Source organism: Mirounga leonina, unplaced genomic scaffold (assembly GCF_011800145.1).
Source record: "Mirounga leonina isolate KUSES-001 unplaced genomic scaffold, KU_Mleo_1.0 Mir_176, whole genome shotgun sequence".
Classification (NCBI taxonomy): domain Eukaryota; kingdom Metazoa; phylum Chordata; class Mammalia; order Carnivora; family Phocidae; genus Mirounga; species Mirounga leonina.
Genome location: NW_023270454.1, coordinates 44760237 through 44782811, shown reverse-complemented (window position 1 = coordinate 44782811; position 22575 = coordinate 44760237). Strand labels below are relative to the sequence as shown.

The 22575-nt window shown below is 41.3% G+C and overlaps 1 protein-coding gene across 2 annotated transcripts; it reads right to left on the bottom strand.

Annotated features, from left to right (window-relative positions):
* Positions 1 to 8513: 8513 nt before the first annotated feature.
* Positions 8514 to 19469, bottom strand: MGARP (mitochondria localized glutamic acid rich protein). Of its 2 annotated transcripts, none has more exons than XM_035023044.1 (4): positions 19313 to 19469; positions 15556 to 15659; positions 11083 to 11176; positions 8514 to 9348 (listed from the first exon to the last, which is right to left on the bottom strand). In XM_035023044.1, the coding sequence occupies exons 1-4, from the start codon at positions 19392 to 19394 to the stop codon at positions 8981 to 8983; spliced, it is 648 nt and encodes a 215-aa protein (XP_034878935.1). In that variant the 5' UTR covers positions 19395 to 19469; the 3' UTR covers positions 8514 to 8980. The 2 variants fall into 2 exon arrangements, with proteins under 2 accessions (XP_034878935.1, XP_034878936.1); XM_035023045.1 differs by lacking the exon at positions 19313 to 19469 and adding an exon at positions 19054 to 19285.
* Positions 19470 to 22575: the final 3106 nt, after the last annotated feature.

Sequence of the window (22575 nt, the reverse complement as noted above, 5' to 3'; positions counted from 1 at the left end):
GCCCCATGCGGGGCTCGATCACAGGACCCTGGGATCAGGACCTGAACCGAAGGCAGAGACTTAACCGACTGAGCCACCCAGGTGCCCCTCTAATTATCTTAATAATAGAATAAAATCACTGCATGATCAATTCAATTATCATCTAATCGAAAGATTAATTTTCTTTTTTTTTTTAGACAGAATGCTCATGCACAAGTGGGGGTGGGTGGGGGCAGAGAGGGAAGGAAAGGGAGAGAATCTTAAGCAACACGGAGCCCCTCTGGGGGCTTGATCTTATGACCCTGAGATCATGACCTGAGCAGAAACTAAGAGTCAGGCGCCCAACTGACTGATCCACGCAGGGGCCCCTGGAAAGATGAATTTTATTTATTTATTTATTTATTTTTATTTTTAATTTTTTAAAAAGATTTTATTTATTTTTTTGAGAGAGAGAGAGAGAGAGTGACAGTGAGAGAGGGAAAACAAGCAGGGGGAGTGGGAGAGGAAGAAGCAGGCTCCCCGCTGAGCAGGGAGCCCAATGCGGGGCTCAATCCCAGGACCCTGGGATCATGACCTGAGTCGAAGGCAGATGCTTAACTGACTGAGTCACCCAGGCGCCCCAGAAATATGAATTTTAAAAATCAGTTTAGAGGTGCCTGGGTGGCTTAGTCAGTTAAGCATCTGACTTCGGGGCAGGTCATGATCTCAGGGCCCTGGGATCAAACCCCATGTAGGGCTCTGCTCCATGCTCAGGGTGAAGTCTGCTTGTCCTTCTCCTTTTGCACCTCCCCCTGCTTGTGCTCTCTTTGTCTCTCTCAAATAAATAAATAAAATATTTTTAAAAAATCAGTTTAATTGGTCATTCTATGTGGTTTCTGCTTGAGACATAATAGTCTACAAATCTTCCACTCCAAAGGAACTTTCTTTCCCTAGTTCTGAGGGAAAGCATTTCTGATATGTGAGAACGGATTTTCATTCTCAAACGGGAGTAGTAATGCCCACAATGTTCTCATCTTCATGTCACCTGAAAAAGGAAAAAGCTAATTTTCTCTTCTCTTCCTCCACCCCAGAAATCACTATCCCTAAGAAATAATCTCAGAAAATAAAAGTTTTTACATTAGTTTAATCATTAATTTGGGCAATGATTACTTAAAATTATATATCCATGTGAAAATTTTGAATAATAATACTTAAATGGCCAAATTCCTCCCATTTTTCACTAAAACTTGCCCCCAAAGTTAAGCAAAATAAATAAATCTTTTTCTAGAAATTTCTTTAGTGAGATTTTTAACTGAGGAAAAACATTATATAATGTGCTTTATTAAAATGGACAGTGTTGCTTCTGGTCAACAGATGTTATCTGACAGGACAAATACTTGGCACAGAAATTACTAGCACATTCAGAAACTAATCTTCCCTGAATTCAGCTTTGACTCAAAGGCTGGCTATGGAATACACTGATTGGAAAATTCACATTTAAAAAAAAATGGACAGAGTAGTTATCTCAGATTATTTAAGACTGCTCCATACATTTCTTTCAAGAGTGAAAGTAATATTTAAATTTCAGGGGCATGGCACTGATTAAAACATATGTTGTGTTGTTTTTTTGTGTGTGTGTGTGTGTTTTTATAAATTTAGTCCTCTTTTATATCCTTGTCTTCATCAAAAAGAACTTGGTTATCTGATTCTGCTGCCATTTTTAATCTTTTGTAACTGGTTTCATATTCTCAGCCCCACACCCTATCCCATTTTGACTTTTTTAAGGTATATTTTTAATTTTATTAAAATCCGCCAATGGTCTAATAATAAAAATATTGTTTGTAAAAGACTGTTATTAAACTTTCATTACATTGCTTGTTAAAGTCTAAAAAAGGCTAATAAAATATAAGTTGCTTTTGGACTTGATAGCTGCTTGTTTCAAAAGTTTGTTCTAAATAAATACTGGACTTTAAAAGGAAAAAAATCGGGCGCCTGGGTGGCTCAGTCGTTGGGCGTCTGCCTTCGGCTCAGGTCGTGATCCCAGGGTCCTGGGATCGAGTCCCACATCGGGCTCCCTGCTCGGCAGGAAGCCTGCCTCTCCCTCTCCCACTCCCCCTGCTTGTGTTCCTGCTCTAGCTATCTCTCTCTGTCAAAAAAAAAAAAAAAAAAAAAAAAATTAAAAGGAAAAAAATCCTCTGTATGCAGTCACAATTGGCATTTAGTAGTTCTAAAAAATTTTTTCAGAAAAGGCAACAATTGGCCAGAAGGTAAAGCCAGACAAGTTCTGGACCTGCGAGGTACAGCTCATTCTTCCTTCATCCCTGTTGAGGAACGTGACAGGCAACAACACAAAAGCCAGTCTGCACCAAACTCAAGTTAAGCTTTCTTTCCTAACTATCTTAACTACATATTGCTGCTTACAACCGCCCCAACTTCATGGCTTAGCACACAACCCTCTGATTTGCTCACAATTTTATGGATCAGCAGTTTGGTCTGGGTGTTCAGCTGGGTGGTTCTTATCTGGTCTTGCCTGGGATCACTCAGTTGCAGTCATCTGGCATGGAGGCTGGAACTGGAGGGTCTAGGATGGCCTGACTCACATAGCTGGGCTTAGCGCTGGCTCTAGGTGGAGCCTCTCTCTCCGTAAGTTCTCTTATTCTCATGGAGATCACATGGTAGTCTCAAAGTTCCAAGAAAGTGAGAATTCTCACAAAATCACTTCCACAGCATTCCATCAAAGCAAGGTACAAGGCAAGCTTAAATTCAAGGAGATGGAAAAATAGTCTCCATCTCTTGATGGGAAGATTTTTTTTTTTATTTTTTTTTATTTTTTAAAAGATTTTATTTACTTATTTGACAGTGAGAGAGGGAACACAAGCAGGGGGAGTGGGAGAGGGAGAAGCAGGCTTCCCGCTGAGCAGGGAGCCCGATGCAGGGCTCCCTGCTCGGCTCGATGCAGGGCTCGATGCAGGGCTTGATCCCAGGACCCTGGGATCATGACTTGAGCCGGAGCCAAAGGCAGACACTTAACAACTGAGCCACCCAGGCGCCCTTTGATGGGAAGCGATATAAAGGCATACCTCACTGGAGTATATGTGGAAAGAATATGTGACTGCTTTTTCCCAGTCTACCACACTAACGATGACTCAAATTTCACAAACAATATGGAAAAAGATTGATCAGTTTAATTATGTAAAAATAAAATTTCTTGTACTACAAAAACACCATAAGTAAAGTAAGAAGATGGATGACAAACTTGGAAAACACTTATAATTTATATCAGACAAGAGTTTGCTATCTCTAGCACATAAAGAGTTACTTAAAAATAGAAAAGTAACAGACTAACAACACTATAAAAAAATGCATTGGAGGGGCGCCTAGGTGGATCAGTTGGTTAAGCCTCTGACTCCTGATTTCTGCTCAGGTCATGATCTCAGTGTTGTGAGATGGAGCCCCGAGTTGGGTTCTGCACTGGGTGTGGAGCCTGCTTAAGATTCTCTCTCTCCCTCGCCCTCTGCCCCCCCCCAAAAATTTTTTTTAAAATGCATTGGAGATATGAACAGAAACTTTGCAGAAAAAGAAATGTACATAGCCCTTAACCAAATGATAAAATGTTCAACCTCACTCTTAATAAAGAAAACGCAAATTAGGGCACCTGGGTGGCTCAGTTGCTTAAGCGACTGCCTTCGGCTCAGGTCATGATCCTGGAGTCCCGGGATCGAGTCCCGCATCGGGCTCCCTGCTGGGCAGGGAGTCTGCTTCTCCCTCTCCCACTCCCCGTTTGTGTTCCCTCTCTCGCTGTGTCTTTCTCTGTCAAATAAATAAATAAAATCTTTAAAAAAAAAAAAGAAAAAGAAAAGAAAACGCAAATTAAAACCACACTGAAATATAATTTTTCATCTATCATACCTATCAAAAATCCAAATGTTCGACAATATACTCTGACGGGAAACAGGCACTCATATCCATTGGTTATTTTGGGAATACAAAATAGTATGACTCCTATGGAAGGACTTTTGCAATAGATAGCAAAATTACTTATGTATTTGATCTAGCAATCCCTCTTTCAGAAATCTATCCTAGTGAAACACTGGCAAAAATGCAAAAAGACATTTTGCAGAAAGTTATTCATTGCAGCAATGTTTATGATAGCAAATAAGAGAAACAACTCAAATGTTCATCAGTAGGAGATTATTGAGTAAATCATAGTACCCACACATGTAGCTCCATGCAACTGTAAAAAGTAATGAGAACTAAGGGCACCTGGGTGGCTCAGTTGGTTAAGCATCTGACTCTTGGTTTCGGCTCAGGTCATGATCTTAGGGTCGTGGGGTTGAGCCCCAGGTCACGCTCTGTGCTCAGTGGGGAGTCTGTTTGAGGTGCTCTCCCTCTGCGCTTCCCCCCATGCTCTCTCCAAAATGAATAAATAAATCTTAAAAAAAGTAATGAGGATTATCTCTACATACTACAATAGAGTGATCTCCAGGTGCATAGTTAAATGGAAAAAAAAAGCAAAGTGGAGAAATATACATATATTGTACGCTGTTTAAGAAAGAAGGGTAACAAATATGTGTGTGTGTGTGTGTGTGTGTGTAGTTTACCCAAAAATATGGAAGGGAAAAAACCCACAAAGTTTTATAGTTTATAGGGGAATGGAAGGAATAAAAAGGTAGACTTCTCTGCATATATCTTGTTCCATAGATTTGACTTTAGAACCAAGTAAGTAGTTTACATTGTTATTAAGAAATTTGGGGATGCCTGGGTGGCTCAGTTGGTTAAGCAGCTGCCTTCAGCTCAGGTCATGATCCCAAGTCTTGCTTGAGCCGGGCCCAGGGGGGATTCTGCTTCTCCCTCTCTCTCTGCCACTCCTCCTTGCTCATGCGCGCTCTCTCTCTCTCTCTCAAATAAATAAATACAATTTAAAAAAAAAAGCAATTTGACATTGGGGCACTTGGGTGGCTGTCAGTTAAGTGTCTGACTTGGTTTTGGCTCAGGTCATGATCTCAGGGTCATGGGCTTGAGCCCCATGACAAACTCTGGGCTCAGCGTGGAATTTGCTAGAGATTCTTTCCCCCTCCCCCCTCCCTCCCTTTCTGCTCCTCACTACCCCCACTCAGGCTCTTTCTCTTTCTAAAATAAGTAAATAAATAAAATCTTAAAAAAAAGGAACTTAAGCAAATATTGACCAACTGCAATTTGTGGACTTTTAAAAACAAAGAACAAACTGAAGGAGGGAAAACGCTTTTGAGGCAGTTGAAGAAATTTGATCACTGACTAGATAATTAGTAATATAAAGAATTGTTGTTATCATTATTATTATTCTACATACAGGCAGCGGTGGTAGTGGAAGATAAGTGGGTGGGACTAAAAATACAGGATTTGCCAAGAGTTGATAATTGGTAATTGGGATGTAGGGCACATGAAGATTCCCTTATACTGTTCTCACTACTTTTGTTTAAAATTTTCCACAATAAAATGTTAAAAAGAAAAAAATGTATTTAAATTATTATTTTTTAAGATGAGGACATTCTTCTTTTTGAAAGACTTCTGGGGGACATTATTGTATCTGAATAAAATACTTAGAATTGAGGTGATTCATCCTGTGAATATGAGGAAAGCCTACCAAGGATAAAGCCAAACATTCTTGATAGTAGAGTAGAATAATAGAAACAACCTGGTTCTTGATGACTGAACCACAGAATAAACCAGCCCTGGAGCAGCTCAACCTCTGGATACCTAGTCAGGTAAGAGTTAACTGTCTTTGTTGTTTAACCCATTTTGAGTTGGTTTCTGTTATTTGCAGCAGAAACCATCCTAGGCAAAACAGTGGTGAAGAATGTGTTTTTGTGTGGATGTTGAAGTCATAAATGTGGTACTGAGTAGTGTTTCTGCTTTATCTTACAGAATGTTTGGTAAAACAGCATCCCTTAATGTGCCATGGGCCTTAGGCTTATGAGTCTAATGCAGAGCTGACGCTGAGACAAATTCAGAACAAACCCAAGGTACCATCCTTATCCCAGAGTTAAACATCGTTCTGCAATGATTAAGTCCATATAGTTCAGGTTTCTTTGTACTTCTCAAATTCCAGAGGCATTAAGCCAACAGTAGAGCACCTTCCACCTAAAGGCATACCTCATTTTATTGTGCTTCATGGATATTACATTTTTCACAGACAGAAGGTTTGTTGGCAACCCTGCATGGAACAAGTCTATCACCACCATTTTTTTCTTTTTTTTTTAAAGATTTTATTTATTCATTTGAGACACAGAGATACAGAGAGAGAGCGAGCATGAGCCGGGGGGGGGGGGGGGGGAGGGGGGGGGGGGGGAGCAGGCTCCCCGCTAAGCCAGAAGCCCGACGTGGGGCTCGATCCCAGGACCCTGGAATCATGACCCGAGCTGAAGGCAGACGCTCAACCATCTGAGCCACCCAGGCGCCCCACCATTTTTTTCTTTTTAAGATTTTATTTATTTGTTGGAGAAAGAGGGAGAGCGAGCCCACGAGCTGGGGGGAGGGGGAGGGGCAGAAGGAGAGGGAGAGGCAGACTCCCTGCTGAGCAGGGAGCTCCGTGTAGACCTCGATCCCAGGACCCTCGGATCATGACCTGAGCTGAAGGTAGATGCCTAACCCATCAAGCCACCCAGGCACCTGCCACAATTTTTTTTCAACAGCATTTGCTCATTTTTGTGTGTCTGTGTCACATATTCGTAACTTTTTCATTATTAGATTCGTTATGGTGATCTTTGATCAGTGATTACTACTTACTGAAAGCTCAGATGATGATTAGCATTCTTTTTTTGGCAAACAAAAATTTTTTTAAGTAGGCTTCAACCCAACATGGGGCCTGAACTCACTATTCTGAGATCAAGAGTCACATGCTCTACCAACTAAGGCAGCTTGATGTCATAACCCTGAGATCACTATCTGAGCTGAAATCAAGAGTCAGACTCTTAATCAACTGACCCACCCAGGCGACCCTAGACATAACTTTTATATGCACTGAAAAACCAAAAAATCCATTTGACTTGCTTTATTGCAATACCCGCTTTATTGCAGTGGTCTGCAATATCTGCAATATCTCTGAGGTATGCCTGTATATTCCATCCTAGTTTACCATAGGTGAAAATCTCGGCAATCACATTGCTACAGAATGCCAGGAACTAGCAATCTTCCACCTACCACCAGTGATGAGGTCCTTGTTACCATTGAACTGAAGAGTGACACAATTCCAGAATCCTATTCTTAGTGTCTGCGTTCAAGGACCACATCCGTTACTAATTATCTTAGGTGGAGTTCCCTAGAAACAGAGCAGGAACTTGGGGGCAAGTGATCTACTGAAGGGGTGTTGTTAGGGGAATAGTAGGGAAAAAGCAGGATAGGACAGGAGAGAATATCTAAGCAAAGATGTAATCTAGATTGGAAACAGCTTCAACCTGAGCCCCCCAGGGAACTCGAGAGCATGAGTTGTCGCACAGACTTGGCCCCACCTTTTGTACCACTGTGGCAGTCAGTCATTGGTTGTGAACTGTCTGGGGTGGGGATGGAGTGTGTGTGTGTGTGTGTGTGTGTGTGTGTGTGTGTGTACCACTCACAGAAGCTGGGGGTAAATGGCCCAGGTAAGGGGATCTAGGCAGAGCATCAGAAGCATCCACTACAACACCCCAACTTACTCTAATAGCCCAAATCGTACAAGACCCTGCCTGATACAGCCCATCTCTGCAGAACCATTGCATTCTTTCTGAAATCATCTCCAACTACTCTCTCTCCTTTTCACTCCACTTTAGCCACTTGACCACCTTACAATTCCCCAAATTCTATAGGATGTTTATGTTTCAGATCCTTTGCACTGCTCAGTTCCCTCATCTGGAATGACTCTTCTTTGCCTATCCCCCCATGTCTTCATGACTAGGTCCCTTGTACATCCTTCAGGTTTTTACTCACTAGACATCTTCTTCGTAAGGCTGTCTCTGGCCATCCCATCTAAAATTACACCTTTCACCCCTAACCAACACTTATAAATCCCTTCCCTTTCGCTACTTTTCTTTTTAAACACCTATATAGTATCTAGCACACTATATAGTTTTCTTATGTAGCTTATTATTTGATCATATTCTAGAATATAAGCTGGGAAGGGTAGGAATTTTTGTCTTTTTTTTTTTTTTACCTCAACACTTAAAACAGTGCTTTGTAGGTTATAGGTGCTCACTTAGTATTTGCTGAATACATGAATGAATGAATGAATGAATGAATGAATGAATGAATGATTCCTGGCACTAAGTATAAATTCTCACTAAACATTGTTTGAACTGAAATAAACTGAAATTAAAGATGTTGGCCCAGTCCCCCATGCAATATAGACAGGAGAACAGAGATGTAATGTACATTGCTATACGCAGAGTTGTCCATAGATTATATATTTTCTTTGATTGTTCATGCGATGCTGTATGTTAATCTACAATCGATATTATAACATATATTTTATATTATACATCTTTAATATTATAGATTATAGATTATTTATACATATACATATTAGTGAATAAAGACAGAAGCACTAAGGATTTTCCAATTCTATTTTAATGAGTTCAAATCAAAACTCAGGAATCTAGATTAACATAAAGATACAGGTATAGCAAAATTAAAGTGAATGCAGATTGTATAGATAGCTCAATTCCTATGATACAAAACTTAAATGCAAAGATGGAACTCGGGAAGTTCTTTACTGCAATGTCATATTCTGATCTCAGAGAGCAGGAAACTATTCAGACATGTAAAATCTCAAGTCTCTCAATCCCCAAATCTATCAGTAGATACCAAAACTCTTCAAGGCACATTCAGGTTTTCTAGCAAAGAAGCCTATTCTAAAACTACGATGACTGAAACTACAAAAGCACCTATCGGACACTCGATGGCATTTTTTTTGCTCAAGTGTCCATCAGCGCGAAATTAGCCTTGAGCCAAGGCGGCATCGGAAACCACACTGGCTTCCTCCTGTAAATCATCCCCAGCAGGGGATTCTGATTCAACGGGAGGATTCTTCTTCTCGTTCAGCACTTTCACCAGAGCTTTCCTGCTCTATTGTCCCTTTATCATCATTTCCGGCAACCGTTTCATGCGAAGCTGCATTCTGAGCCTCTGAGGCCATTTCAGCGCTGCTTTGTGCGGTGGCCCCCAGGGCTGCGGCGGTCACCCCTGGCCCAGCTTCAGCACTGACCGCGCCGGTCTCTGCCGCAGCGGCCTCCGCATCCCCAGGATAGGCTGAAGCCTTTTCTCTGGCTGCAACTGGAGCGTCTGGACTGTCTTCCGCATCTACCTCCGGAACTTCCGCGAAAGATGCTTCACACACTTCTGAACTTGCTTTCTCAGCTCCCGCCACCTTCTCTATTTCACCTTTAAGATATAAGATTTAATTAAGATTCACCATTAAGCAAAGGGTTAATTTAAAGAGCATGGGAATACAGTGGAAGTCTGCGCAGTCACTTGTAAAAATGAGACAAAGCTATATGGACTGATATGAAATGGTCTTCGAGGTAGCCTGTCAAGTGAAAAAAAGCAAGGAAAAGAGCAATGTATACCCTATGGTACTATTTGTGCTAGGACCAAAGGAGGTAGGACATACCTAGATAGTTTTTATTTGTAAAGACTCTCTAGGAGGATACAAAGAAGCTGGTATTACTGATTGCCTCTGGGGAGGGAAAATGGGGATCTGCTTTTTCATAAACCCTTTTGAACCTGTTAAACTTAAAAAAAAAAATTACAGGGGCGCCTGGGTGGCTCAGTCGTTAAGCGTCTGCCTTCGGCTCAGGTCATGATCCCAGGGATCGAGCCCCGAATTGGGCTCCCTCCTTGGTGGGAAGCCTGCTTCTCCATCTCCCACTCCCCCTGCTTGTGTTCCCTCTCTTGCTGTCTCTGTCAAAATAAATAAATAAAATCTTTTAAAAAATTACAAATATTATTGATTTAAATACAAAGAACATGAAAATAACAGCCAACCTTTCATGTGAAATAGCCTGGAAGAGCAGCCGACTTACTAGTTGATGACTGAGCAATCAGTAATATTCTCTCAACTTCAGTTTTATCATCTGTAAAATGGGGATATCGATAATATCTGCCTCAAAGAGCTATTGTGAGGACTGATTAAAATCATGTGTATGATAAGGGATTTAAAAACAAAAGTGTGGGGCACCTGGGTGACTCAGTAGGTTAAGCACCTGACTCTTGATTTCGGCTCAGGTCATGATCTCAGGGTTGTGAGAAAGAGCCCCTCAGTGAGCTCCAGGCTTAGTGGGGAGTCCACTTGGGATTCTCTCTCTCCCTCTGCTGTCCCCTCTCTTTCTCTCTCTCCGTGTGTGTGTGTGTGTGTGTGTATACATAACGGAAATGCTATATTTCATCATTATTGCAATCAGCCTTCTCATGATTATATTCAGTAATGTTTACTGAAGATATTCCATTTCTTACTGTTGTCATGACTAAAAGGTTAAAATTGGTTCATAGGTAGCTATTATCTGTCCCTAAATAGTGATTATAGTAATTGATAATAATGGCATTATAATTGAGATGGAAAAAAGTATTTAAAGCAAGCAGTTCAAGGCAAGAAATATGTATTAGGGTGAAAATGTAAAGTTTCTGTTCTAGTAGTTGGCATTTTATCAATCAGATCAACTGAGGGACTTAATAGACATGACTGATTGTACTAATGTCAAGTGTACTTTGGGCAAAGACACATGGGCGATCTTAGCCAAAACTGAAACAAAAATTAGTTTTATGATTTAAAAAAATGTAATGAGGGAAATGAGAGGTGAAGCTGCTGAGAGAGACATACTAAAATTATGCTTGCCTGAATGGAAGCCTGAGTAGGGGAAAAGTAATATTACCACACAAAGAATTCAAAGCCACTGGTCAGCAGTACAAATGTAAAACGTTTCATTTATCTAATGCACTCATCCAAAACATATAACAATATTCTTTAGGTTTTGGTTGGGCTTTCCCTTTCTGAATGAACTCCTGCCCAGAGCCATTCTGTCAAGTTAGTAAAGAAGCCAAAAGCAAATAGTGTTCATTGCTAGACTAAGATCATGGAAATCAATGCCTTAAGAGAAAAAAATAATAAATTCACTTTACCTTGAAGTGGATGTAACTCTGCTTTGGTTTTTTCTTTCAAATTTGTTATATGTTCCGTGTGTTTGGCTTGCTCTGATGTGACCGCCTTGTAAGTCTGAAAGTAAATGTGTGCTTAAGTTTATTTCTTGAGCTCTAAAATTCATCATGCCAAGTTCAAAGGTATATTCAATTCAAAGAGGAGAAACCCCACCTACTCTTTTATTCCCCTTTGGAAACTTTTGCTATTAAGTAGAACACTTTAAAAAGAAAAGAAACAAATGCTCTAACAGGAGTCAAAGATAACAGAAAACACACAGTAGATACAAACATGAAGACAAAGAAGAAAAACAAATTATGCTAGAATCAAAATATTCTGACAGGCATTTGCAGATATCCTCTGGCATTTATCCCAGGGAGATGGGAACTTATGTGCACACAAAATCCTGTACACAAATGTTCATGGTTGCTTTATTTGTAATAGCCAAAAGCTGGAATCAGGCTGGGGGTCTTACAACAGGTGAATGGTTAAGCAAACTGTGGTACATCCATAACATAGAATGCTACTCAGGATTAAAAGGGAACAAACTGTCAATACAGTATAACAATTTGGATGAATCTGGGTGAAAAAAGCCAGTCTCAAAATATTATATACCTTATAATTCCATTTATGTAACATTCGTGAAATGGAAAGTTATAGAACTAGAGAACAGATTCCTGGTTGCCAGGGCTGGGAAGAAGTGAGGAGACTGGCAAAAGAGACTGAGTGCAATTACAAAGGGCTACACAAGGGATCCTGTATCTTGACAGTGGTGGTGAATACACGAATCTACACGTGACAGAACTGCCCAGAACTAAATACACACACACACAAAAGTGCAAGTAAATGTGGTGAAATCTGAATAAGAACAATGGATTTTATCAATGTCCATTTCCTGGTTGTGATATTGGATTATCCCTATAAAAGATGTTAATCACTGGGGGAAATGAGGTGAAGACTATATGAGATCTCTCTGTATTAGCTCTTATAACTGCATGTGAAACGCATTCATCTCATAATAAAAATTTTGGAAAAAAATCTTCCAAAATGGCATATTTGTAGACCCTAATGAAGATTCCTTAAGTAAGCTAAAGTTATTCCTTAAAAGCAGCACTGTGACCTGACCATCGGTTATTTCAGAAACAGAATAGGGAATAAAGCTATCTCAATCACAGATCTGATGTGCAGGCTTCCTTTCATTTCATATTCAAGTACTCCTCTCTGGCCTGTGTTCATTTTAGCCAATGATCTTTTAAAAATGAAAATCTCCCTAGTTAGATAATATTGTTTATATTCTCTCAGCTTTAAAAAAATGTTAGGGATTTATCACTTAGTAGCAGGATTACAGATTTTTAAAAATTGTATATTTATATATAATATTCTAAATTTTTAATAATCAAAAACCAAGCATCTTATTAAAAATTATACTTTGCAAATTACAAACCATTTCATACCATGTTAAAATTAGACTGTGAACACGGAAAATCTATAACCTCAGGGGTGGAGATGATGCTGAAGTGGCCCTAACAAATCCCACAGAGTTTGGTAAATTCAGACTTGAATCATCTGGGTTTGAAACTTGCAGGACAAACAGGATTAGCAGGAATGATGGTCACCATTTCTGAATAAGAGCAGGGAATACTTTCCTAGTAGGGTGGGAGCTCCTGATAGCTTGAACCACTATGCTGAGCCGACACCCTCCGCTCTCAGTACAGGAAAGCTGAGCCTGCGCGGAGGTTCACATTTCTGAAATGGCCAGCCCAGCAGTGACATCCCAAGGAACATTACTTTTTTTGTTGCTCAAGGGGCTAAAACACAAGATGGGAAGAAAGACTAGTTTAGGTAGGACTGAAGAGATGATGATATTAGAATAATTCATACTCATGTGTGGCCGGGAGAATCTAGCTTTTCCAAATCTAACGTGGACAAACACAGAGTAGAAAAAAGGCCTGTCAGAAGAGGCCTTTGGAAAGCCTCGAATCTAGACTTTGGAAGTTATTTCTGAATGATATTACTTATTACATGTAAGCGTTTAAAATAGCCCACAGATACCTCAGACCCTCAAAAACTTGACGTGACCTGGGCCTCTCTCAGATTCTATGAGGCCCTCGTAGTAGATTTTACTTGGAAATGGAAAACTGGCTAGTGAGCATCTGTGAATTCAATTCAGATAAATCTAGCAGAGAACTTATTTGAAAGTATAGGACAAGGGGAGGGGGGACTAGAATACAGGTTTTCAAGTGCCTCACATTCTGTATTTCCTCCTGACAAGAGCCTAAGATTCTTGGGAATTAAGGCTTCCAACATTCAAGAGTAAAACCACAAATTCTCAGAGGTGGAAAGGGACTTGGAGCTCATCGCCTTGTCCAACTTCCACTCCCATTGTGAGAGAAAAAGGCCAGAAAGGGCTCGAATGAGAAGCCAGTTTATAACGTTCAGTTTACGATTGCTTTTGCAAAGAAAGATTTAGTGGGCTGGAGAGGTTCATGTCTGGCACTAATAAACATAATTATGGGTATAGTGAGTTCCAGATGAAATTCCATCTTCCAGCTCCCCACATAATCACATGGCCCAGCCCAATCTCTATTTCTCCAATGGCCTATATCCAACAATAGTAGCCCTGGGCAGTGAATTAACATTAAGCAGTAGAAAGACGGTAGAAGGAAAGGAATCTGGGTATGAGTAAAAGCTGATAGATCAGTGGAGGACAATAATATAAGTGACATATTTGAAGTTTCCTGGTTTCTTGAGGCTCTCAAAATTCTGAAGATTAGAATAAGTTATTTTGGTTTGGCCATCTACATACAAACTGCTCCTATTTATGCCTAAAAGTCCATTTATGCATATTTCTTAGGGTAAAACCAAAATGTAGTGACTCTTGTGTACTCTTAGGGTTTCTAAAGAATGTATTTTACTTTTATTCACACTGAAGATTAAATTTTGATTTAGAAAGTTTATGACAAAATGGGGAATGATTCGGGGTGCCTGGATGGCTCAGTTGGTTGGGCGACTGCCTTCGGCTCAGGTCATGATCCCAGAGTCCTAGGATCGAGTTCTGCATCGGGCTCCCGGCTCAGCGGGGAGCCTGCTTCTCCCTCTGACCCTCTCCTCTCTCATGCTGTTTCTCTCTCGCTCACTCTCTAATAAATAAATAAATAAATAAAATCTTAAAAAAAATGGGGAATGATTCAATAGACTTGTTATTACTTATTTAATGCAAAAATATCTCATCATTTTAGCCCCAAAATCATACTATCAAAAGCTTCATTTTATAGTGATTACCTGGGAGGAGTGGGTAAAACATTCTTTTAATTTTGCATATGTCTATTTTGAATTTTTAAAAATATATGAATATTACCTTTTTAAAATAATGAAGGTATATAAAGATATATAAAACTAATAAAAAACTATGGAGACAGTAAAAAGATTCAGGGAGGAAGGAATGACTAGGTGGAACACAGGGAATTTTTAGGGCACTGAAACTATACTGTTTGAGACTATAATGGATATATCATCATGTATTTGTCCAAACCTATAGAATGTACAATACCGAGAGTGAGCCCTAATGTACACTACAGACTTTAGTTAGTTATAATGTATTGATATTGACTCACCAGTTGTAACAAATGTGCCACACTAATGTGAGACTGTTGATGGAGGGAGTGTTGAGAGGCGGTATGAGAACTCTGTACTTTCTGCAGATTTTTCTGTAAACTTAAAATGCTCTAAAAACATAGTCTATTGGGCACATGGTTGCTCAGTCGGTTAAGTGTCTGCCTTCGGCTCAGGTCATGATCCCATGGGTCCTGGGATCGAGCCCCACAGCGGGCTCCCTGCTCCACGGGAAGCCTGCTTCTCCCTCTCCCACTCCCCCTGCTTGTGTTCCCTCTCTCGCTGTGTCTCTCTCTGTCAAATAAATAAATAAAATCTTTAAAAAAAAACAGTCTATTAATTTAAGTTAATCTTTCAAAACAGTTCTTGTTAAATGTTAATAATAGTACCTACTTACAGAATTACTGTAATTATTAAATGAGCCATGAGTCTGTCATATGAGAAACACTCGAATGTCAACTATTATTGGTATTTATAGTAACATCATTTTAAAAAAAGATTTTATTTATTTGAGAGAGAGCACAAGAAGGGGGAGGGTCAGAGGGAGAAGCAGACTCCCCGCTGAACAGGGAACTCCAGGGACTGCAGGATCATGACCTGAGCCGAAGGCAGTCACTTAACCAACTGAGCCACCCAGGCGCCCCTAATGACATCATTTTTACTAGAAGTCACCCGTACTTGGCAGTGTATGCTGTGTAAGAAATGTTGATTTCACACCTAAAAAAAATCTTCATAATCTTGTATATTTAATTAATCCCATGTCCTGACCTTGACAATGCTTTGAGTTTTACCATAGGTTGTAAAATACACGAATTCCTAAACATTATGGTTACTTAAACACTTACATAATATCCACCAGCACTGACTGTGACACCTACAACCAGATAATAGATCATATTTGATCCAGATGATCCAGGCAATTTGTTAGACGACATCCAGCGAAGAGATGCTAGGAAAACAAGTTGAAACACAGGTTCATGATATTAAGCAAAACTATTTAAAATAATTATATCTTAAAAAAATTTTCCCCTTCGGTGAACTTAGAATCTATTAACATCAAGTGATTTTAGCTTAAGGGAATACAGTATCACAAGGTAGGATAATGATTCCCATTTGACATTTTCCCAATCTCATTTGATAAGTACTTATGAAACCTGTCATCTTCGTGCTTAGCATCATGCTTTTCTTGGAAAGAGTGCGGGCGTGGGTAAGGAGAAATGACAAAAGCACTGAACAATTTTGACAAACGAGATGTAAAAGGAATCCATTCGCTGTATGTACTCCACACCACAGGATTCAGGGGAAAAGATTTTTCCAAAAATTGAATTAAATATATTTGTACTTAAAACTTACATGTTAAATAAAACATGTTGATATCCAACACATTTCTATAAATCTATAATACGAATGTCTATGTAGGCAGAAATATTAATTTTTCTAACAAAAGCCTTTAAAGATGGGCAGATATAAGCTTGTTTAAGACAAAACGTTACAACATGGTCATGTCTGAAATGGAAGTACAATTCTGTAAAAACTAATAGAAATAGGTAAGCGTACTGTATTATTACATCTAAATATATAAAACCATATGCCCTGGAATTGAAATTTTTATAATAGACTCACAGCTAGAAAGAGCTTAAAGTTCATATAGCTCAAATTCTTTATTTTAAAGATAAAAAAGTAGAGACATTTGTTGAATGAATAAATAAATGTTGAGCACCTACTCTGTGTTTGGTCTTGTTAGAATCATTAAGGATAGAACTGTGAACAAGACATACAAGGTCCCTAGCCTCAAGTAGCTCACCGTGTAGAAGGAGCGAACAAAGGTACAGACAAATGATTGTAGACAAATAACTGCAATGCCGTGTGACAAATGCTGGAACAGAAGCAAGTAGAAGTTGCAACAACAGCAAGAAAATTCAGTGAAAAACCTCAGCTAGTTGCCTCAAGGGACCTGCCACAACTGGAGAGACATGACCTGGGTTTTGAAGGAAAGTAGAGGAGATTGTCAAGATAAATAAGGGCAGAGAAAACTGAACCGGAGGCAGAAGGCAAAGCATGTGCAGGAGAGCTGAAAAAGTGCCGAGTAATTGGATGTGGCCTGACACAGAGGATGGGCACGAGGACTAAGAAGTTTTGATTTGCAGAGGGCAAATCTTCAGACATTTGCACTGATTACAAATCTTTGAAGTAGCAATACTGGAAAGATTTCCCGTATGTGTTTTTAGTTTGGATATAAATGACCATCTCTTGGAAAAAATATTTTTTCCCCACAAATGTTCCCAAAGAGGCTATGGTAAGAGGGTATGGCTTTGACTTGTAGTGGGGCTTTTGTTGGTTTGAAAATACATCTGTTACTGAACAGGGAATGTGTAGCTTCTGTAGTTGTCAACCAGATATAAATATCAAAAAGATTACTTTAAATAGGAAGGAATAAAGAAAATCATCAGAGATGTAAGTAAAGACTTAAACACAAATACAATTATGCAGTTATTTAAAATAGCAATGAAATGGGAAATATTTAATAAAGATTAATTAGTTAAATTTGAGCATATCCATACAATGTGAAACAGAAGTTTTGCAGGAGAATATTACTTCCGTGAGAAAATATTTACAATATACTAAATGCAAAGTTATAGAATAATCTATACAGGACTATCTCAGTTTGTGGAAGCAATATGCATAAGAATAAAATGCAAGGGGAAAAAAGGTCTGGAACATTATATATACTAAAACGTAAATGGTGGTATTCCTTGAGTGGTAGGATTACAAGTGACTTCTATTTTGTCTTTCTGCGTTCCTTCCAATGATCTATTACAAACCCAATTATTTACTCATTAAAAAGTTACATTTTTAAAGGCAAAAGCCAGAGAACGCAATTTGATGAGGCACAGCTAAAATTTTACCCTTCAATAAAACTGAAAGTTTTATTTTTCATCAAAACAGTAAGTACCAATAAAAAAGGTCAATTAATGTCCATAACTGAAACCAGATTCCCAGTCAATAACAGTTCTTAAAATACATAAACAAATCAGTGCTACGAAAAAAGTAATTAGATGAAAATTAGAGAAAGATCAGTGTTGCTCCAGCCAGTGTTGCTAACTGCCGATTTAGAATTTTTAACCTACTCTCCCCTTGGCCCAAGTTGGGGAAGAAATTATCTGAAACGCGTCGCTACACAAGGGGTGTGTGTTTGTGCCTGAAGACCGTGGGGCATGCGGGCGATAACGCAGAAGGCCACGGTCAGGGGGCTCATCTTTCTCCCCTCCCAACCCCCAATCACAACGGCCTCGCTATCTTCAGATGTTTAAAATTAATGCCTTCTATTTGTCAGTGAAAAAAACTGCTCTGTCTTACTCGGTATAAAGATAAGGAAAAACGAAAAAAATACCTTATTCTGTTACTTGTGAGGCAACTACTTCCTACGAGCATTTTAAGAGAAAAACAAAGCTAGCTGGACAGACCTGCCTTCCCTCCCACCACCACCATCACCACCGCAGGCCTAATCAAAGTGGGGGGGGGGAAATCGGCCCATGGAATTTTCCGCAGGAGAGTTTCTCTCTCGGCTCGAATGCACGCTCTGGGCTAAGCTACCTCACAAGCCTTACAAAGTGAGGCGAAGTGCAGGGGGAACTAAGCACTTTCCAAGAGGTTGTCTAAGAGCCGGGGGCTAAGCTGGACGGAAAAGACAGGGAAGACGGAGGAGGTCTAGGAAGGAGCTGCTGGGGCCGAACAGCGCGCGAGCGCAAAGCCGGCCGGGGGGCCGCTGGGCGCAGGGAGGAAAAACATGCATGCTGACACTTACTAAGCCCCGACAATGTTCCAGGCGCTAGAGTAAGCAGCTTTCCTGTTTCTCCAGTTTTAGTTAAGAAGCTTCCAGCTTGCACTGCAACTTCCCCTTTAGGAAATTTCTGAATACTGTCCCTCTTCCCCTGCATCCCCAAATCTAAAGGTGGCAGATAACTGGGACGGCTGAGCCGAACAGCTTAGGATAGCTCCAGGTTTCTGCGCAGACCCAGGGAAAGTGCTTCGAAGGCTCACGGAGCTCCGGCTGCCGAGCCCGGGACAAGCCTTGAGTTTATTTACTCAGGGGTATTTACCGAACATTTACTGGGCCCGCACTCCCTCCCGCGCCCTGCCTGGCTCCATCGTGCCACCCGTTCCTCTGGCTTCCTCGCGAAGTTGGAGAGCGCACAGGTCCCTATACTAATAGAAGGAGTTTAAGCTACGCGGGCGTTAGCCAGGCACTTTTCTAAGCGCTTTTAACTGCCTATTAACTCATTTAAAACTCACACCATTATTGTCCCCATTTTAGCGACGAGGAAGCAGGTGAAATCACTTGCCCAAGATCAAGATTCGAACCCGGGAAGCCTAGGCCGGATTCCGAAGCCGCGCTGGAAAAGTTCCCTAAGTCTTCAAGAACTTCGGGGCGTCTTCCCCGCGACTTTCCTTCATTTCTCCCCCTATCCTCAATCCCAGGCTTCTGCAGCTCGGGCCGGGTTTGGCCCCCAGGGTGCCGGCGGGTACGGAGGCGCCGGCGAATCCGCGCGCAAGGCGCCTGTCCTCTTCAGGCTCGGACGCCCGGGCCGGCGCGGCACTCACCGTCCTTTCGGAGCGGCGCGGGGCCGAAGGGCGCCCTCAGAGGCAGCGCCAGCGTCTTGGAGACCGCCCTGCGGAGATACATCGCGCCCACTGCCCGCCGCCCGCCGCCCGCCGTCCGCCGCGCAGCCCGCTCCGCAGCCCGCTCCGCAGCCTAGGGCGCGCTGCGGGGCGGGGGGAGCCGCCGCGAGCCCCGCCCCGGGGAGGAGCGCTGGCCCCCGCTCAGCCCCGCCCGTGTGTCCCCGGGAGGTGGGGAGGGGTTGGTCGCCCGCTTCTTCCTCCCCCAACCCAATCTCCAGACTTTGCTGCTTTCTCCGGAGTCCGAGAAGCTAGCTGCTGGCGCCTTCTCCGAAAAGGGATCGGGAACCGAGAAATCACCGTCACCTGCCTGCCTCGTACTGTTCCACTGTGTTGAACTCCACCGAATAGGCTGGAAATGTTTAGGGATTCGCATCGTGAAAAAGACGGACATGGTTTATCATGCCGATGCAATCTGAACCCATTTTAAGTCACACTCCCCGTTAGTTTTCCTAAGAGTGGAAGGGGTAGCTGGAAGTTTCCTGGAGGTGGAATGAGGAGAGGAGCAGTGCACTGGCAGATGTTCAGAATCATAAGAAAATCCCCAGGAATAGTTGAATCTCTAGGTAATTCACTGTTACAAAAACTTTAAATATAAACTCCTAAAATGCTGTATATTCCTGTATGGGTTGTGGAATTAGTATTTCCACATGAACTAAAAATTCTGAATTATTAGTTTCTTCCCCCAGATTTCAATTTCTTGCTTCATTGTGGCTACAAGAATTTGTCATAATTTGAATATGGAAACCAATAATTTATACTTATAGCATTTTCTAAATGATTAATTTTGGAAGGCACGTTTCCTCCTATTATTATCCCTCATATGTGTTTGGCACTTGATAGTTTATAAAGCACTTGCACATATATTATCTCCTTTAATTCTCATTTCAACCCTCTGAGGAAGACAGTAATTTTACCTTAAGCAAATGGCTTGGTGGTGGGAAGGAATGTCCAGGGACTGATGGTCATCAATTAAAAAATAAAGGACATGATCATAGTTCTTCTAGTTTCAAGTTCTCTTGGCATGTTACAGGCACATTCACACATTTGTTATGTGAATAAACACTGCTCAGAGATTCTACTTCTGTGCCCAATTCTAGTAATATTTAACATATGCTCACTTGAAGAATACAAAGTCAATGGTCAGAACTCGTTTCTTGCGGGGCACCTGGGTGGCTCAGTCCGTTAAACGTCTGCCTTTGGCTCAGGTCATGGTCTCAGAGTCCTGGAATCAAGCCCCACATGGAGCCCTCTGCTTAGAGCGGGGAGTCTGCTTTTCCCTCCCCCAAAGACAACTGTTGTTTTTTTTTTTTTTTAAGATTTTATTTATTTATTTGAGAGAGAGAATGAGATAGAGAGCATGAGAGGGGGGAGGGTCAGAGAGAGAGGCAGACTCCCTGCTGAGCAGGGAGCCCGACGTGGGACTCGATCCCGGGACTCCAGGATCATGACCTGAGCCGAAGGCAGTCGCTCAACCAACTGAGCCACCCAGGCGCCCCTTGGTTGTTTTTTTTTTAAGATTTTATTTATTTACTTGACACAGAGAGAGAGCACAAGTAAGGGGAGCGGCAGAGGGAGAGGGAGAAGCAGGGCTCCCTGCTGAGCAGGGGGCCTGATGTGGGGCTCCATCCCAGGACCCTGGGATCATGACCTGGGCTGAAGGCAGACGCTTAACCGACTGAACCACCTAGGCACCCCACAACTGGTTTTTTGGTATTTAGAGTAGCTAGCTATCCCTAGTGATTAAACCCTTGAATGAGAGCAAGTAGGTAATCTGTAGTTAATGAGCAATCAAATTTAGATTTCCAAGCAGGGCAAGAAGGGGCTAGGTCTCCACCAAGAGGTTGGTATTCCTGAAAGTAGCAAAATGCAGGTTAGTGCAGTTACTACCTTGACCAGCATCAAGTATTCATCCTCTGGCAACTAGAGATTAGCTATCTCCCTGGGCTGTAAAATGTTTAATGAACTGCTAGCAGCTAGGACCAATGGACAAATCAAACCAAATCTACCTTCCACTATATCTCATTTGTTCACTGGTATACTTGGGGATGAATTTTTACTTGGCTGCCAGGGAGAAGTAGTCAAAGGCAGTAAATTGCATTTAAATGAATTAATGCATGCATTATACTGTTATTCAATGTGTTAGAAGCGCCCCTAAAAAGGATTCTTTTCAAGTAAATATTTGTAAATGATGGTGCTCTTAGGACACTGTTCTAGGCTCCTTTTCAGAATCCAGTTCTATTCTTGTTCTGGATATAGTCTGAGGTCTTCCAGATCACCTCCAGGTTTCATAGTAGCCACCCAATCTCAATCAGTTAAACTGTTAAGTATCTGTCAAAAGGCTTACAAGATGCTAGGGACCATGCTAGATGCTGGAGATTAGTTATAATTTATTTCACAAATATTTATCGAGTATCTATTATGTTAGGCACTGTTCCAAGGCAATCTCCAATGAATAAGATGAAATTTCTGCTATCACACAGATGTTATGGTTGCAGGTAAATGAGACATGGAACCAACATCTTTTCTCAGAGGTAGCTACCAAGCCCACCATCAATGGGGCCAATGATGAAAAGAAATCTCTGATCAGGTATTAGTAATAAATGTGATCTAAGGCCTTTGGTGAAAACCAAACTAGTTTTTTTTTTTTTTTAAGATTTTATTTATTTATTCATTAGAGACAGAGAGAGAGAGGTAGAGGGAGAAGCAGGCTCCCAAGGAGCAGGGAGCCCGATGTGGGACTCGATCCCAGGACCCTGAGATCATGACCTGAGCTGAAGGCAGACGCTTAACCATCTGAGCCACCCAGGCGCCCAAAACCAAACTAGTTTTAACAATGCAAACTGATTGGTTTAAATGATGCAAGAATAACACACATGTATAGGCCTTTAAAAGCTTTTCCCAAAGTATTGTCTCATCTATTTTTGTACTTTAGCTTCTTAACAATCCCAAGGGATATTGGATAATGCTAATTATCCCTATATCACATATGAGAAAAACTGAGGTAGTATAGTACTATAGTTAAGAATATGAGTTTGGGGTGCCTGGGTGGCTCAGTTGGTTAAGCGACTGCCTTCGGCTCAGGTCATGATCCCAGGGTCCTGGGATCAAGTCCCACATTGGGCTCCCGGCTCAGCAGGAAGCCTGCTTCTCCCTCTCCCACTCTCCCTGCTTGTGTTCCTGCTCTC

Bases quoted from the DNA above. Each gene is read 5' to 3' on its own strand.
- MGARP (XM_035023044.1), bottom strand. From the start codon at position 19,394: ATGTATCTCCGCAGGGCGGTCTCCAAGACGCTGGCGCTGCCTCTGAGG. The intron at 15,660-19,312 runs GTGAGTGCCGCG...TTGTTTTCCTAG, and splicing joins CGCGCCGCTCCGAAAGGACG to CATCTCTTCGCTGGATGTCG. The intron at 11,177-15,555 runs GTAAGTGTTTAA...ATTTACTTTCAG, and splicing joins TCAGTGCTGGTGGATATTAT to ACTTACAAGGCGGTCACATC.